Source organism: Halictus rubicundus, chromosome 15, assembly GCF_050948215.1.
Source record: "Halictus rubicundus isolate RS-2024b chromosome 15, iyHalRubi1_principal, whole genome shotgun sequence".
NCBI lineage: Eukaryota > Metazoa > Arthropoda > Insecta > Hymenoptera > Halictidae > Halictus > Halictus rubicundus.
This window is the reverse complement of record NC_135163.1, coordinates 8,487,645-8,505,267: the sequence shown is the minus strand read 5'-3', so window position 1 is coordinate 8,505,267 and position 17,623 is coordinate 8,487,645. Positions and strand designations below refer to the sequence as shown.

At 46.1% G+C, this 17,623-nt stretch overlaps 1 protein-coding gene across 6 annotated transcripts in view; it reads left to right on the top strand.

Moving 5' to 3' along the window:
* Kcc (solute carrier family 12 member kcc) overlaps window positions 1-17,623 on the top strand; it is a 156,311-nt gene that overhangs the window by 111,983 nt on the left and 26,705 nt on the right. Inside the window, exon 1 of one of the 6 annotated variants that reach the window (XM_076800923.1) lies at window positions 1,555-2,823. The exons of the other annotated variants lie outside the window; for them this stretch is intronic. Within the exon in view, the coding sequence (XP_076657038.1) occupies window positions 2,757-2,823 (67 nt within the window). The 5' untranslated portion in view covers window positions 1,555-2,756. Of the gene's footprint in view, window positions 1-1,554; window positions 2,824-17,623 lie in introns of those variants that run through there. 6 annotated transcript variants of the gene reach the window in all.

The window sequence follows — 17,623 nt, the reverse complement described above, 5'->3', positions numbered from 1 at the left end:
GAGAGAGAGAGAGAGAGAGAGAGAGATACGGGGGTCGCTCGCCCTCGAAGAGAGGGTTGGGGGTTGGATATCGGTGTAGCGGAAAGAAATCGGATGCAAGAGAGTCCGAAGCTAGGGGGATGATGCACCTGGCTCTCCCTCCCGATGTTGGGGAGAAGGAGAGACGGTCGCATAAGGCGAGGAGGGTTGCGGGGGTGGATGAAACATCCCCGGGGGTGCGGCGCAGGCGTGATCCGGGGGTGGAAAAGCGGTGGCGAGCTGCTCGGAGCGCCCGGGACGCGTCGCGGTTGCTTTTCGCGAGAGTAACAGAATAGCGGACACAGAGAGAGCGAGAGAGAGAGAGAGAGAGAGAGAGAGAGAGAGAGAGAGAGGAGAGAGAAAGAGGGAAATTTTGAAAGAGAAAAAATGCGCTAGGACCAAAAAGTGAAATGGACAATCTAGGGAGAAGTCAGTCTAGGGAGGTGAAGGAGAAAAACATAGAAAGAGGGTAGGAAAAAGGGTAGAACAGAGAGATAGAGCGTGAAGGACACCGGTTTGACAGGGTAGAGGAAGGTGTGAGGGGCTGAGAAATTGGAAAGGGCAGAGACAGTCTAGGGAGAAGTCAGTCTAGGGAGATGAAACAAGAAGAGAAATAGAGAGAGAGGGGAAAGGGGTAGAACGGTAAGAAAGAACTCGGCAAATACCCATTAGAATGACGGAAAGAGTACCAGGGTAGCGCGTAGAGGGTTGAGAAACCAGAAAGAAAAGCGGCGGAACCCGGTCTAGAAAGAGGAAGATCGAGACGAAAGAGAGAAAGAGGGTGTAAAAGAGGAAAAGAGCGCCAGGGTAGCGTAGAGGGGCGAGAGCCCAGCGTGCGAAAAGAGACGGGAACCGGTCTGGGGAGATGAACGAGAAAGACCGAAGTAGAAGAGAGAAACGGCGTGAGAAGGGTTGGTAAGAGCGAAACGGAAAGAGGGTGTAAGAGAGGAAATACTGGTCGGAAAGAGCGAAAGAGCGGGCAGGACAGCGGTAGGGGCGGCTGAGAAAGAGGGAGAAGGACTGATTCTAGGGAGATGAACGAGGAAGATCGAAGCGAAAGAGAGCGAGAGGGAGAGAGAGAGTAACAACGGGAGAGAGAGAAATGGAGCGCGAGGTGGAGGATCGAAAGGGGGTGTGGGGAGGATAGCCGGATGGAGCGTGCGCAGGCCGGGATGTAGGGCCTCCAGCCTGGAAAAGCCGGGAGTGTTCGTTCCTAACCCCTGTTCGGCCACGTCCTGGTGCTCGCTGAGGGAGCGAGCGCTCGCGGCCCGCGAGGTTTCCCGGTGTTTTCCGCGGAGGGAAATCGCCGACGACCCTCTTCGCGAGTCCGAGGTGTGCTGCTCTTGCTCCACGCCCGATATTATTCTGTGCCCGCGACAAAGAGAGCGAGAGAGAGAGAGAGAGAGAGAGAGAACGAGAGACGAGAGAGGACACAGACGTTCGCTACAGAGAGAAGTGGGGGTTGCGAGAGAGGGGTGGTTCTAGAAGGAGAAGGGGCACCACCAGAGAAACAGAGAGAGGGAGAGGGAGAGAACAGAGAGGGTTGGTGGGGATAGCAGAGAGGGTGGTGAAGGTGCTCCAGCACTCCGCAGCATCCGAGCCACGGGGAAGACGAGCGTCCAGGGGTGGTGACCTGCAGAGGTAGCGAGAGCTACTAGTCCGTCGCGAGGGAACACGGACACACGAGATCCTCCTGGATCCTCCGGGGATCCTGTCGACTTGGACTTTGGTGACGGTTGCGGACCGGAAGTGGCTGATCCACTCCTCGAAGAGCTCGATTCTAATCGGCTAGCCGCCAAGTATACCTGTCGATGCCCCTGCCGTCGAACGATCGATTCCGAACGGACTACTTCCGGGGATCGTCGGCTGGTTGATCGTCTTGGTTAATTAGCAGGAGAGCGTGCGCGAAAGAGAAAGAGAAAGAGAGAGAGGGAGAGAGCCGGCTGTGCGTGGCTGTCTTTATATATCTGGAGCAGCCGATCCTCTGATCCCGTGACCTTGTGACACGACCACCGCGTTCATCGTGTCCGTGTGCCGATGTGCGTGATTGTGTGAGGGGAACAGAGGAACAGCGACCGAGCGAGAGAGAGAGAGAGAGAGAGAGAAAGAGAAAGAGAGAGGAGGAGGAGAGACAGCTCTCGTACTAGCCGGGGAAGAGGAGGGATGCGGAAGATCAGGCTGAAGCGTTGAACAGGCTACACACCCTCCGCGGAAGCCGTCCGGGTGGCGCGTGTTCCTCCTGTCGCTACTCCCGGCCTCGATCCAACGAACCCGGGTGAGAACCGACTGTGTTGGACTCTGCAGGGTCGAGGATCACCTCGATGACACCTGGCCGAATCGCCAGTTACCTATTCTGATCCCTGAAGGATCGACGAGAACTCCCACGGGGTGAGAAGTAAGATTTTTCTGGACTGGGGAACTATTCTTTGTTGACCGGAGGATGTGCGTTGAGTATCGTTGACGATCGTCAAAGTGATCGAAAGGATCGGAAATTTTGGAAAGATTCTTTCGGCAGACTTTTTTTGGCAAAGTGGATCCCGAAAGTCGGTGACTGTGCGTTCGGTTAGAGGGTTGTTCGAAGTGAGAGGAATAGCTGCGGAGCTAGGGGAGGGGGTGAAACGTGGTAAAGAGTGGACAAATAAGAGGGCACGAACAGGACCATAAGCTCCCGAGGACATCGTTCGTTGGAACAGGGAGGACTAAACACGCCCGAGGAGGATCGAAGACGCGCCGGAACCATGAGCGAGGACACGCCGAAGTCACAGGGAAAAGTGCCCGATGGCTCGCCAGCACGTCTGGATGACGGTATGATTGATACTGTATTATCTACGCGAACCTAAGTAGACCATAGATTCACCTAGTTTTACGCTTGCGAGTGGGACACGCGGAAACTGGGCGCGCGAGAACGGGTTTCAGTAGTATGGGTCGGGATGCAGTCAGACGGGGAGGTTAAACGTTAAAAATGACGATCGGGGGCTCGCGGGAGCTGTACTGCGGATATTTTTGCATTCGGGGCGATCACTATTGTGGCAAATATTGCAACAATTCCTATTCAGTCTGTTTTCTGAAAATTGAAACCACCAGAACCACATCAAAAAGACACGTTTCTGGTTTTTTTTTTTAGAATTCGTGAAGTTAAAGAAATTAAGTGTACTCCTTTATTCGAGTACACGTTACCATGAAAATCCTATGGAATTTTAATAAATTCGATCCTGTTATATTTCTAATGTTAATTACTGAAAAGTAGAAGAATTTTTCGTTTCCATAAAGATCCACTGTTCAGCGATCTGGATTTATGTAAGACGATCTTTTTAAAATTTGTTTCTAGTTCTCGGGATCATTTTCAGCGTGAAATTTAGGGTACGAACGCGGCGAATTAGGTGAGAAATCGAAACTAGGTGAACGGGGCTCGCAGTGTAGTTAAAAATTCTGAATATTCATGACCGTTCGGTACAAAAGTTTTACAATGCAGTTGATGGACGAACAAAAGCTAGTCTCTTAAATTGGAGAGCTTGAAAATAGCACAAATTCATGCAACGATTCATAAATAGTCGCATCGAAGTATAGAAACTATGACTGTGAATCTTTGGGGATGCAAAGAAAATTAGGTTTCAAGCGGAAAGGAATAAAATAGGAACTAGGTAAATCGAGTTAGTATAATCGGATGAAAGTGCTGTATTTTCAAAGTCGTACGATGAAAAAGTTCGATGATATTTCACAAGACAGTGCGCCCTAAGTTAGAAAGTCTAATGATAGCGAACTTCGGCATGGAACTATAACCATTTCACATTAAAGTTGAGAAACTGCATATTCCAACGCACTTGAAGGACTATCGTCTAAGGGTGTTATACTTTCGAAATCTTGCCTAAGAAGTTCCATAAATCTACAATAGTTTATAGCCACAGATTAAAAGAGAACTCGAGAGAAGAATCCCAACAAGAGCTTTTACTAGAAGTGTTATATTTAATGGTTCGACAAAAAAAAACTTGTACAATATTTCACAAGGCCGTCTCCCGAGCAAGAAAGTCTAAAGACAGAGAACTCAAGCCAAGAACCACGAGCATTCTCATTAAACTTCACGTGCACAAGGAAGCTTGTGTTATCTTCTGAGAGTCCTGTATTTTTCAATGATCATGAATCACAAGTTGCACGTTGCTTTCTTAAAAAAGTTCTCTAACTTACAAAGCGATCAGCTAAAGGAATCATGAACGGCCATGGAATCCCTTAAAAATGAGATCCCCGTTGTAATAAAAATTGCTAAATCAAGTTGTTGTCTCGACACCAACCCCTAAGCTAAAATCCCCAAAGATAGAGAACAACACCGTGCAACGAGAACTCGTGCTGATTAAAATATGCGAGTAGCAAAATCCTGGGTCGTCAGCTGGGATGGAGGGTGGGGGGTGTCCTGTTCGAGTTGGTTTCAATTATCCAGCGATTTTATTTCGAATTTTTCGCGGACAGCGGCCGCGCGGTACACCCTTTGATCAGCAGAACGTGAAACATTGGTTCGTACGGCGAACAGCGACAATCAAAGGGCAAAGTTGGTCAGGCTCGGACTCGATTCCGACTGGGAAGTCCCGGTTTTCGACGCCGCCGGTGGAAATTGGGTCCCGGCGGCTTCCAACCCCCAGCCCCGCACCCCCAGCCCCCGTTGTGCCGCCCACCCTCTCTCGAATACATTAAACTCCCGCCCCGGCGTGGCCAGGCAATTTTCCATGCTTTCTTGCAGCCGGCTGGGGACCGGCTGCTTCTCCCCCCTCTCTCTCTCTCTCTCTCTCTCTCTCTCTCTTTCTCTCTCTCTCGCTCTCTTTCTGTTTTGCCCTGAAATCCGCGGAGATGGAGCGGACAAGGATGAAAAGAGGAAAAGAAGTCGTCTTCTGGGTTACTGGGGGAGTTCGCCGAGTTCCAGTCTGCGTCGAAGTTCATTTAAACGTGGCTTAAAAGTCCTCGTTTAAATAACAATCTCGAAAGAAATTTGTAGGGTCGTTTTACCAGGGGTGAGTTGTTCGTTCGCGATTAAAGTTACCGTTGCTCATGAAAAATTAGTTAGGAAGCTGTTTCAGAGGCTATGCATCATCCGTGAGACGAAGAAGAAGACTATTTTGCTCAGGGTGATTTTTGCACACTGACGAATAGAATTGCTGTTACTATTAAAAATTAATTCGGAAATTATTTAAGGATCTGCGCATCGTTGGTTATCGAAAAATCGAGAATGTTTTTAACTGAAAAGCCCGTTGTAAATTGCCGAAGATTAATTGACAAAATTTGCAACAAAATTTGGTTAGGCTAAAGACAGCTATAAATAATGTTAATGTAGGCCGTCGTTAACAACATTGAACAGGGTGTGCACGTTACGAATTAAACCAGCTTAAATTTCACGTGGTTGTTTATGCTAATTGCGAAATGCTCCGTACATTTAATACATGTTTTGTGAAAACAGCATGCCTAAACTGAATATTGTGGCAGGGAATTAGCGCGCGGCATTTTACCGCTATAATTGAACTTTGTTAAATTATAATATACTTTCCGCACTACTAAATTTTAACAGTAACGAGACTGGCGAAACTTTGTGCATTGTGTATCATGGTAATTGTGATTGACATTGTAATTTACATACCTAACTAGCAGTACGTAGCTGGAAAGCCATTTATCGAGTTTGTATCGGCGATATACGAGGTCGGAATTATAATTAATATTCACCGGTTAACGTTACTGTATGTTATCAGGCAATCTATCCCTTTAGGGCTGTGTCGATGGGTCTGTCGATAATGTTTCATCCCTTCTCGTAGACAAGTCATTCTAGTATCGTTAATTTTATGGATGAATCGGTGAAAGGAATTGAAAAATTGAAAAATTGAAAATTTGAGAATATTTTCGTCGACAACGTTTCAAAAGCAAAGTGAGGAGGTGTGATTGGTCTCGCGACGAACGTGTCGAAAATCGACGGGCACCGTTCGAGATCTCGGAACTCGATTTACGGATTCCGTCAGCTCGTCGAACCGTCCCGGAAGTTGGAAGATTGTTCGGCGTTGGAATGGCGACGAGAGGGGACCGCGTAAAATGCCCTTTTGACGCATCTGAATGCAGGGCGGCCAGGTTAATGCGTCTTTTGTGATGCACCGGCTGAAGCAATTCCATCAAAGTTCCCGATGATTTCGGGAAGCGTTGAAGTGCTTTTGTGGCGCAGGAGAGACGTCTGCCTTATTTGGGGCCTGAGAGGGAAACTAGTAAGACGAGAGACTCCTGTACAAAAATCCGAAAGGTATCCCTCGTTTCCATAACAAATTTCCAGAAATCATTTTCTCACTGTCACATCCATTCGAAAACAAATTAAACCTAAAAAGGCAGAAGTTGCGAAACAATTCTACGGGAAATAAGTCGAGCGTACAGAACCATATACCGTTAAAAAGCTTGATCATTCCCCAATTTTTTTAACGCAAATTTCATCTCAATATCTGTGTTCCGTCAAAAGTTACAACCCTTCAAACGACACCATTCTTAGACACCTAGTGAACAAAATTTTACACGGAAAATTCGGATAAAAACCAGTGTGAGCAGTAATAAAAATTAAGTACACAGCTTGGGTTCCCCCACTGTTTATTAATGCAAACATTGTTTCAATATCTCTAAAAATCCCAGGACCAGATTCCTCGGAAAAATCTGCGAGAACCGGGGGCGTGGTTAATTTCCCGGGCACTTTGCACGGGATTCCCCCGCATTGTCCGTTCCTGAGGTCCAAAACAGGGTCGTAACGCGCTAAGGATTTCCATGAAATCTGTTAAAGCGGTGCCGTAGAGGTTCCAGGAGGATTCGGGATTATCGTGCGGATCTGGGGCAGCAATTTCATTTTCGGGGACGCCGAAAGGGTCCCGGGCGTCTATCCGAGCGCGTACATGCACGGTACGTGAGCTCTCGCGGCGATATCTTATCGTTATCGGGGCCACGCGGAGGGGTCGCAGAATTTCCGAATTTTCCCCGGGGAATAAGTTTTCTGATTCGCGTCACGGGTCGCGCGACCGCGAGAAACCGGCTTCCCAGAAATTGGCTTTTCGTCGCGGCTCCCCGTGGAACTGGAACAGCGATTCCGGCCCCGAGAAACCCCTAGGCCTGCTATCCCGGTGTCTTCTGCATTCTAGAGACGCTAGAGAGACATTTTATATTTTTCGAAAATTTTTTCATACAGTCGACAACCCTTCGAAAGCTCCATTGCAATTTTCTAGTTTTCCCTCCGAGTCTGAAAACGTCGGATCACCCTCCCAAGCTTATCAGCACCGTTATCAGTCCCGTCTTTGATCTCGCGAACGGCAGAAGCACGGCAGGGGGATGAAACAACCCCCGCGAGACGCGGAAAGAAGCATGCTCGCGGAGTTTCGCATTCCCGTCGCGAGAAAAATATTTCGGGTCAGTTGTTCCGCCGCGATCCGCTTCATCTGAGCTCGCATTAACATACTACGTGCGCGGAAACCGGGATGGATCGGCGTCTCGCGCGCGCGCACCGGAAAATATCCGTTTGTTTGCACGGGCACACCCGTAAATACCGGCGCTCCCCGTTAGAAACGTGAATGGCAACGTAATGGCCGCGGCACGGTTGAAATGCCGGCGACGTGTGCTCGTATTGCGTCGCGGCAGTTCGTGTTGTGTGTATATATATATATATATATATATATATATATATGTATGTATGTATGTGTATTTTATAATTCGTCCCGGGGTCACCCGTTATGTTTTTACGTTTTAATTTTCTCTTCCTCGCCGGTGGAAATGCCCACCCTTAATCCGCGGCGTTGCTTGCGCAATTACAGGTCGAAACGTTCGCAAACATTTGTCTTTGCTGTCGTAGAGCGAAAATTTATTTCTACCCGGGAAACCAGCTGGGTTTTTCCGGTCGGAAGGGTTTTAATCTGAGGGGACATTTTTAATTGATAATCTCGAGTTTCCTTTGTGTAGCCGTTCTCATGAAGTGCATTGTTTAAATTTTTTTAGATGGCAGTGTTGTTCGACGTGATTTTGTAAGTAATATGTTCATAGAAAAGCGTAAACTGCATGGTTGCAACTGAAATGTTAACGCGAGGCGTTGAGACAGCTAGCAGCCAGTGATAGCGGTCGGTCTGTGGTCAGACACGTCGTCTTGAAACCTGTAGGACACTACTGGCGATCTCTTTGACTCTTCTATCACTTACATCCTTGTAGAGATTGTTCTATAAACCAATTTCAATGTTTTCAATTATATTTTCGATAATTTACACACGTGCATTAATTTAACACTACTGGTTTAAACTTTGTCACTTTATTTGATGGATTTAATCAGACGTGTCGACTATGATCGAGTTTAATTCACGAAATATTAAAGCAAGCTCGATGACTTATTTAATTGACTCGATCGAGTGTCAACCGTGACCCAACTTGATCCACCAAATATTAATGCATCGGCTTTTTTTATTTAATCGTCTCAATCGAATATCCATGATCCAATTTAATTAATAAGATATCAATTCAACGATTACTTGCTTTCCCGAGCTCGGAATTTAAACGACGGTGGGAAGAACGAGGGAAATAAATTGGAATAAATTCCGGCCGTGATAAATTGTTGATTTCGCGGGAGATCTACAGATCCGGATACAATAGAGCGGCGGGAAGATCGCGGAGGACAGTCGAATCGGAATCGTATCCGCGGCTTCTCGCGAAAGCTCCTTAGCTCAGCCTTCTGTCGAGCGTTTCGTGTTCTTAAATTTGCATCACCGTGGGCAAAGCCCACGAGCTTTCAGCTCTTCGAAGGCTTCAACGGCACCGTGTACTCCGCAGAAATCGCTATAACCCGCGGTAGTAACGGGGTCAAGTGGGGAATACCATTTCCCCTGTCCCGTAATTCACGTTTAACTCAACGAGCCACCATCAAATTTTACGAAAACACAGAGCGTAAACATACTTACATTCCGAACGAAATAAGAAAGCTTCTTAAACGGGTATATCCCAGTCTCCCGAAAACCGCTATAGTTTTCTCCACTGGAAAACCATAGAATCTACATCATAGGTTGCATAAACTTCAATCTACGTATCTACTAAGTCCAGAAATTTTTAGACAGAAGAGAATATAAAATTCAGCTCGCTACAACATTTATTTCTTTGCCCGCAAAAGAGAGAATCCTACGTGAAAATGTTTAATAATCAATAATCGAATAATCACTGGTTATATTTCAGAGAAGGTATTTTAATCCTGAGGATTAATATTGCATGTTTAATGTCTCACTACAGGTTCGTTAATAAGTAACGAGTTCGAAAAACGAATCTAGATTTCTTTGACGAAGAAAAATTGAATATTTAACACGGAGTCTGCCAAAGGACACCGAGCAGGACGCTATAAAGGGCGAACAAAGGGAGAGAGAGACACCGTTTGATCATTCGGATCGACGAACGAACGAAAGTTTATTGATGTTTCGTGGCATTTCCACAGGAATGAGCTTCGAGGTCGAGGAACGCGATGTCCGATGGTGTCTCGGGCCTCGATGAAATTTAAATAATCGGCAATTAGGAGCGAGCGGAGCGTGAATTTCCACGGTGGCATGGTTGAGCGCGCCTAACGTCGGCGCTGCTTGGAAAATCCGGGCTTTGAAATCGAAGCCGTTTCGACGGAAACTCGCCTCTTTCTCGTTCGACGAAAGCATAATGACGCGCGAAATTAATTCAGTTGCCCGTGTTCCGTCGATTCGGGACGGATCGTTAACGCAAACCACCCTGCGTCCCATCGCTTTGTCCTTTGAAACTGTGTTTTTCCGTTTCGGGACCGGGAATTCGACGCTCGAACGCTGTCGAAGGGAAAACATTTTTATTCGAATCGAATCGGTACACCAACAGGTGCAAATCGAACGGAAAGTATCTGGTAACTGGGTGATAAGTAGACTGCGGATTTTCATGCAAAAGGATCCAAAAGAAATTGCTTTCTTTTTGTTAGATTTTGTAATGTTTTTATTTTATTTTCATTTTATTGTACCACGAATAGAAATCGGTGGAAAAGTTTGGTCCAACTCATACATGTAGATTGGAGTGGAATATGTACTGGAAACAGAAAGCTGTAATTGGAAAGCGTCAGTGGCTCGGTCGGTAACGGAGTTGCTTTCCACCAGAATATCCAGTGTTCGATTCCCGGTGCTGCCTGAAAATTTACTAATTTCCAGTTTTCAACCAAATCCACGGTTTCCAGGTCGGTTCTATATTTGGTAGTGTCCACGTAATCAGAATATGGGCGGTAGAAAAAATACTAAAAATTGTACGTGTACGAAGAACCAAATCCAATTGGAGCTCTATGGTGTCGTTTCGTCGCAATAAAAAGTGAACCAGGCTTTTCAAATTGCAGACGGAAAAAACCGTCTGTAGAATATTATTCCATCAAGAATTCCATCAAGAATTCCATCACACTCGCGTCAAAAGTAGAAAAGACATACATGTGAACTGGCGTGAAAAACCTGAAATAAAAAATTGCACTGCAAAGAAAGAAAAACCCCATTATAGTAGACTCAAAGTATGTAGAATGGAATCGAACACGTGGGAGCGATATAAAAATAGAAAAATGATTAAGAGGAGAAAAAATTCTCTGTAGAAAAGAGGAGAGCGCCAGTAGATTGGATTGGAAAAAGATACCTGTGTGCAAAACGAAGTAGCTAAAAATAGGGGGATAAAAAATAAACGAGATATAAAAAGAAAAATGAGTCAGTGGGAAGAGTCGAGCGTCTCAGAGAAGGAAAAACATAAATCTGCCATCTATCAATCGAGGGAAAATTTCCAACAAATGAGAAAGGTTGAGAAAATTCTCGTAAAAAAGTTGATCTAGAAACTAACAAGTCCCGAAATAAATAATTCAAGAAAATTTACTGAAAACGAAAAACGAACCCCGTGAAATTTAAAAAGGAAAAAAATGGCTCTCTACAAGAAGCACAGTAAATTCGGATTGTAAAAATGGGGAAACCGTGGCTCGGCGAACAAATAAAAGGAAATAGGATAAGGGAAAGAAGAGAAACAATGAGAAGCAGGGAAGATCCCGCCGCCAATGTCTCGATGACTCGTATTGTTGGAAGAGCTCGCCGAAATTCGAATCCGCCGAAAGGTGGAATATATCTCGGAGTATTCCGATAGGGTATTGGTTATGTTGGAATACTGGGTGGAGGAATATCTCGAAAAATGGCGTTACCTCGATGAAAAAAGGAGTAGCCTCCAGAGGAAATTCTTCGGTGCTGGTTTATCCGAAAGTAGCCGAGGAACCCAGATCACGTGTGTGGAAAAGCAAGCGGAATGTTATTCGAAAGCGGAAATATCAAGTGGATGTGAATCGGTCGGAAGGATATATTCGGCGCCGCGAAAAAGTACAAAAGGGGCAGGAGAGGAGGGGATGGGAGAAAAGTCAAACGTGGACTCGCGAATATTCACACACTCTGTATGCAGATTTCGGACGGATCCGAATGGGCTCCGTGTGACGCCGAAGTGCAGCGAGATCAACATATTTCGTTGGCCTACAATCGGGAACTGGAGCACCGAATACTCGAATATATATCGGGGTGTCCGCGCTCGCGCGCATACACACACGTACACACGTACACACGCCGGAATTTACGAGTGGAGACATCGAAAACGAGCAGATTCGCGAAATTTATACCCGAAACTCCGCGACTACCGGAAAATTGCCGAAATTGCGTCACCGAAAAACAACTGGAAGAGTTTATTCCTGCAGGCGAGAACCGTGTGATACCCGGTTCATACATTTAATATCTCCCTCGTTAAATCCCGTCACAGTATACCGAAACACTTTACGGCTCCACCGAAATGAAGCTTGAATTATTACCAGACCGCGGAGACCGACTCCTTCTAATTGACGAAATTAAACGGATCCGTTTCATTAAATTAACTTCTTGCGATACCGCGGCGAACTTGTTGCGAAAATTACGAGATTTAACGAGCAACGGCTGTGTAATTGGAAGCCGAAGCGAAACTGCGTTTTCTTGGTATCGACAGGTTGCAACCGGGACGAACTTCATGTTCACCGCCTGACTTATGGTTGATTTTGCAGGCGTAAACGAGTAGGACCTCTTTGTTGCGCGTTGCTTCCTGCGAGAAGCAGAAAGTTTATTTCGCATTTAATTGACAGACAGGATCGTCGACAAATAGGAGAACTGAGTCAAATAAAAGAAGCAGCAGGAACAAGTCTGAACAAAATCGGGAACATAACAAAGAAAATTCAGGACCACCGAGAAATGACTTATGAATTTAAAATGGCAGCAGGCAATATCCGTGAATTTCTCTAACGTACGTTACTTAAAATTTCACGGTTATAAATGCATAAATGGAGGACGTAAAGGTGAATTAAAAATATCGGCGAATGTCTCACGAAGAAAAACAATCTTCTCCAAGGTGCCACGCGACTAGGTCAACATTTTTCAAAAGCGTTTCCCGCTCGACGCACCGGCGCGAAAACGCTCCCCCTTTGTTCGAGGAGCGGCGCGGATTTTATTTTATACACTTTGGCGTTCCCCAGTCATTTTTAAAGTCTCCTTCGAGGCGTCTCTATCTCGTCGCGACCCATTAATTAAGTCCCCTCCGTTCCGTCTTTCTCAACGGATCATAAATTACGCGAATAACGGAGGAGAGTCTCCCTTCCCCCTCCACCTCCCCCTCGTGTTTTATGAAGATAAACGAAGAAGAAGCGAGAAGAGGAGGGTGGTTTTCCTTCGACGAGAACCACTTAATCCACGCCGTGGACCCGCTCCTTCGTTTTGTCACGCCGCCGTGCAATAACTTCATCCTCTTTCGCACAAGGACGCCATTTTATTTCACGCGTGCCTGAATGTTTGACACGGGGTCTCCTCCATGGTGTTCGACGAGTGGAAACGATCGACGACCTTTCGCGATACTTTATTCGCCTGTTTCCGCGTCGACGGAAAAAGGAGAAATCATTTTTCTTTTTTTTATCGCCCGATGACAGCGAACGATTTCGATTCGACGTTGGTTGCGTCGACAAGAAATTCTATCCGGTAAAATAAATATTTCAATAAACTCCGATTTCGCTTTCTCTGTTTCTCTTCGACTCGCAGATATTTATGCAAAACAAGAATTTTCTGGATAAAATTCACGATATTCCTAAATTCGTGTCCTCCTGTATTTTTCTTTCGTTTGCTCAGCTTTAGTCGACGTATTTTATTCGTTGCGAGTTTCAATTTCCCGTGAACATTAAAGTTAAATTTCCCCTTACTTCTGCACGGAATTGAGCGAATTCCAGCGCGTGTATCGGTTTCGGGTTTCCCGTCGGCCCGGGAACGTTCTCAGACGCCACGGAATAATTACCAGCGACTGTCTGCGCCTCGGTTGGCTCTCCCATCGACGATACAGTCGCCGGGAAAGACGATAATCATATTTCCGCGGATCGTAAATGCTTGCCGAGCAAATCCTCCGGGAGCCGTTGCTTCGACACAATGCGGTAAGACGACGGTGAATACGTGTAAATGTTTCTCTCGCCATCCGACAGAGCCACTTACGGTCTCTCCGCGGTTCAACGAATTAACGTTCTGTTGATTCAACTAAACCCCCGCTACGCGAAAGCGGACAGTTCAACCGTCGTAACAACATTTCGCGGGCTTCGCGCGGGGCTCGCGACAAGGAACAAACAAAGGACTTGAGTAAATACACCCTTGTACCCTACCCCCACTCGACCGTATGGATTCAGGAACACATTCTGCCCCGACTCACGCACACACGCGCGCGAACACGTACTTTGCCGGCGAACGCAGCCTTCGGGCAATCTTTCATTTATTTATTAGTTTTGCGCGCGTTCTCTTCGCGTAGTTGCCTCTGAACCGTGTCTCGAGTTGGGAGATCGATGCGGTTTTTGTTGATGAAAAAGACACTGGAGAGTTGAGAGAACAGTCTGCCAAGTTTGGGGAAATTTGTGTGAAAATGGAGAAAATAGTGGAAATTAGTGAAAATTGAGAAAAGTTGACATGTGAAAATGGGGTTGTTTGACTACCTAAACTTGAATAAGGGTGGTTAAAATATATGTGTACGTTCCAATTCTCCATCATCGTGCAACACTGAAATCCACGTACGTGAAATAGAGGTATATCACATAAGTACGTAACTCCATTTTTATCAATGGACACGTTTCTTCACAATTTCATGACTGAAAAGTATCGACAATCCCAAAATTTTTCATACCAAATTAAAGCTCATTCTGTCCTCTTTACGATCCACTACCTGCGCCGTTGTTCAAATGAAAAATAACTATCTAATTTACTGTTTAGTCGGACACATTTTTAACAGCGTGTAAAATACCCTCAGAAATCTCTTCAGTTTAAAGTGCTTGATAAGAAAACGTGATTGTCTCGTTTCTCGAATGTTTGAAATCAAGAAGGTACTCTCACCCTTATAACTCACTGTGTACATAAAATTAGCACGAACAAATGGACAGTCAATGGATAAAAATGAATATAAAAATCTCTTTATCTCGACTTAAATATTTAAAAGCAAGAAAGATGTCCCTGATCTCTTCTACGACAACAGAAACGATCAGAACGAGACAGCTCGAGGTCTCCTGCGACAAACACCGTGTCAATTCCCTCCGATTCAGCGAGTCATCAGCGAGCATCCTCGCAGTGTGACGTCGTCTATCGTCTTGGAATCGCAAACAAGTTCGGTAAACAGATCAATCTACCGATCCGTCTTGGATAATGAGTTTCGCGTCTGTTGAAAGGCGGACGCGATTCGCGCGCGTCAAATAAAATCACGCATCGGTGGTGAACTGGCGATTGTCTGTCTGTCTCTCTCTCTCTCTCTCTATCTTTCTCCGAGAGCCGGCGGGCATTAATTTTCGGTCGGATGGAATCGAGGCCATTCGTCGTCGTTCGAACCTGTTAACGAAATTAGAAACACCGGGGAATCTTCTCTTGCCGCGACCCTGTTCATCAGTCGAAACGTTTCCCCGCCGAGAGTTCGCGACCCGCCGAATTAATTTGTTTGTCCGCAATCCGGCGAAATCCGCCGTGGCAATCCGGAAGTTCATTTGGACACCCCAAAATTGCTACTTTGCGGATTCCGCCTGGGACTCGCGTCGCTCCTGCAGCTTCTTAACGGTTATCTCGCTTTTGGGTTCAATTGGACCTTCCGGTTATGGGACTGTTGCGTTGCAAAATTAAATTATTTTGTGATTTAACATTTCCAAACAACGGTCGAGTCTCTCGGACTCGCGAAAAGCGTCGTCGTCTCGGACCATCCGAGGAACGAGGGTCACGAGGGTTCTAGATTCTAGATTCCGTGTTTATCTCAAATATTTATTGGTCTCTTGGTCGTCGGAGGCCAATAAAACGGGAAGGAAGAAGAACCCGAGCACTTTGTTGATCCAATCGAATTTGCTGCAGCTCGAGTGGCACAAGCGATCGATTCCCGTTAAAAGGATATCGCGGACCTTGCAGATTTCCGAAGCAAGGACGAGGCTTCTCCCTCCGGTGCCTTGATTCGATCCATTTCCACGTGTTACGCAACGCGGAATTCGTTGCTTCACCCACGACGCGTCGTTTTCTGTGTTTACTAACAATCTATTCACAATTTGTTCCTATTCTCTTACATTTTGCACAATATTTCATACGTTGGACGACGACGTATGTGTCGAGCTTCGTAATTACGTTAGCATTGCCTGTGGAAAATTATTTTTGCTTCAAGAGATTCTAGAGTCCAGCGAGATACACATTGTAGGGTTGAATTTGATTGAAATTGAGTAACGAATCAATCTATTTTTAACAACTTTTCAAGTTGTTTTATCGTGGGCGCTCATAGTGTACCATAAAGAGGACAGAATGAACTACAAGTTGGCATAGAAATGGTGAGCATTGTTCGTACTTTTCATTCATGAAATTGCAAGCCAATATACCCGGTCGATCTTGTTAAAATCTAACACAGAAAGAATTCGGTAAATGTCGTACGATTATTAAAGTGCGAAATTTAAGAACAATTTATCTCTGTAGATGTAACTATTTTTGCAGAGGGTGCAGGGGTTGGTTGAGGATCGTATTGATTTTTGGAGGATTGTTCTGGGCCATTTTGGGCAGGAGTGGTATCGAGGAAAATTCGGCGAGCAGAGTAAGGAAGAATGTAGTTTAGTTGGTCGTTTGAGCGGATCGACGTGGCGCAGCACTTTGTTGATTCAACCGAATCTCATCCCGGTCGAGAGGCCGGTCGATCCGCGGCAAAAACGTGTGCCGGGCCTCGCGCGCGTTTAAACGAGATTAGGACAAGGGCAAGCGGAGGGTTAAGTAGTTTCCATTGTAAGCATGCTCCACGGACGTGACGACGTTTCTTGCTATCTCTCCGTGTTGCCACGTCAACACACACACGCGCGCACATACACGTCTGATCACGGCCTCGCGACATCGCTTTACGCTTAATTCGCAGAGAGCGTTTAATACTGTGTCTTCGAATCCTCTCCATCATACAAATTATTCCAGCAACCACGCGTAAGCGCTCCACCTTCGTATCGTCCTTTGAAATAGCTGCAGAGAGCATCCTCGTTTTCGTTTACACGTGAACACGTTCGCCACCAACGCTCCTCTCAATAGTCCTCGCTGTTAGGTTAGTACAATTCTATTAAACTCGCAAATAGACTGCGGATCTTTATGCGAAAGAAATATTTTCCAGGTTAATTGTATGGAACTGACATTAAGTACAAATTTAGTTTTAGTTCTTGAATTCATGAATGATTCTACAATTTTATAGTTTCTCTATTTCCGTTTGTCACAAATGCCAAAAGTGAGTGCATGCAATTTAAAACAGTAGAAATATCAAAATCATGGGGGAACGTCGATATCCAACTTGTTCAAGCCATTAAAAAAAGAATGAAACGTCTACTGCCCCTTGCAGTCAACGAAGAAAATTCTTATTTTGCATTAAAATCCGCAAAGATCGTTACCCAATTTCACCGAAAATCGCCAAGAGATCATAATCTGTAACACTGAAAAAGGACCACCGAACGCGACAGAAATCGTCGCCTCGCACGTCTGGCCAATACCGTCTGGATCTCCTTGCAACTGGAGAGGATTCGAGAAGAACAAATCGACGATCTACAGAGCGATGATGCACTGTCGAAAGATCGAGTGTATCGAGTGTTGCGGCACTCTTTCGCTTGTAAATCCTCTGGTTGCCAATAATCGGCACCTGGAGCACCGCGCCGCGTCGTAATAAACTCGAGCGACGAATAATGCCGTCGCGACGACCGGCGTCGACGACGACGACGACGTCGCTGGGGTTGTTCGGTCCCGTTGCGATTTATCGTCTCTCTCCCGGCGAGCGGCGAAATTGGGACACCGACCAACCGGGACACGCCCGGCATTGTTGCCATTGCTTTTAAGCTCCTCTCCGCGCGTTCATCCGCTTTTCATCCGCGCTCCTGTGTTTGTGGATCGTCGGGGAATTTTCAGCTTTGTAGCTTCTCCGCCCGGGAGTTTCGAAAAAATTATATTTCCAACCGGCCCCGGATTAATCTTTGCCTGTCGACCGATGCAAACAGACAGCCGTCTGTCGGCGTCTTCTGTCCCACGAAAGCGCGGCGAGTCTTCAAATTATCGTGGCTCTCGCTTAG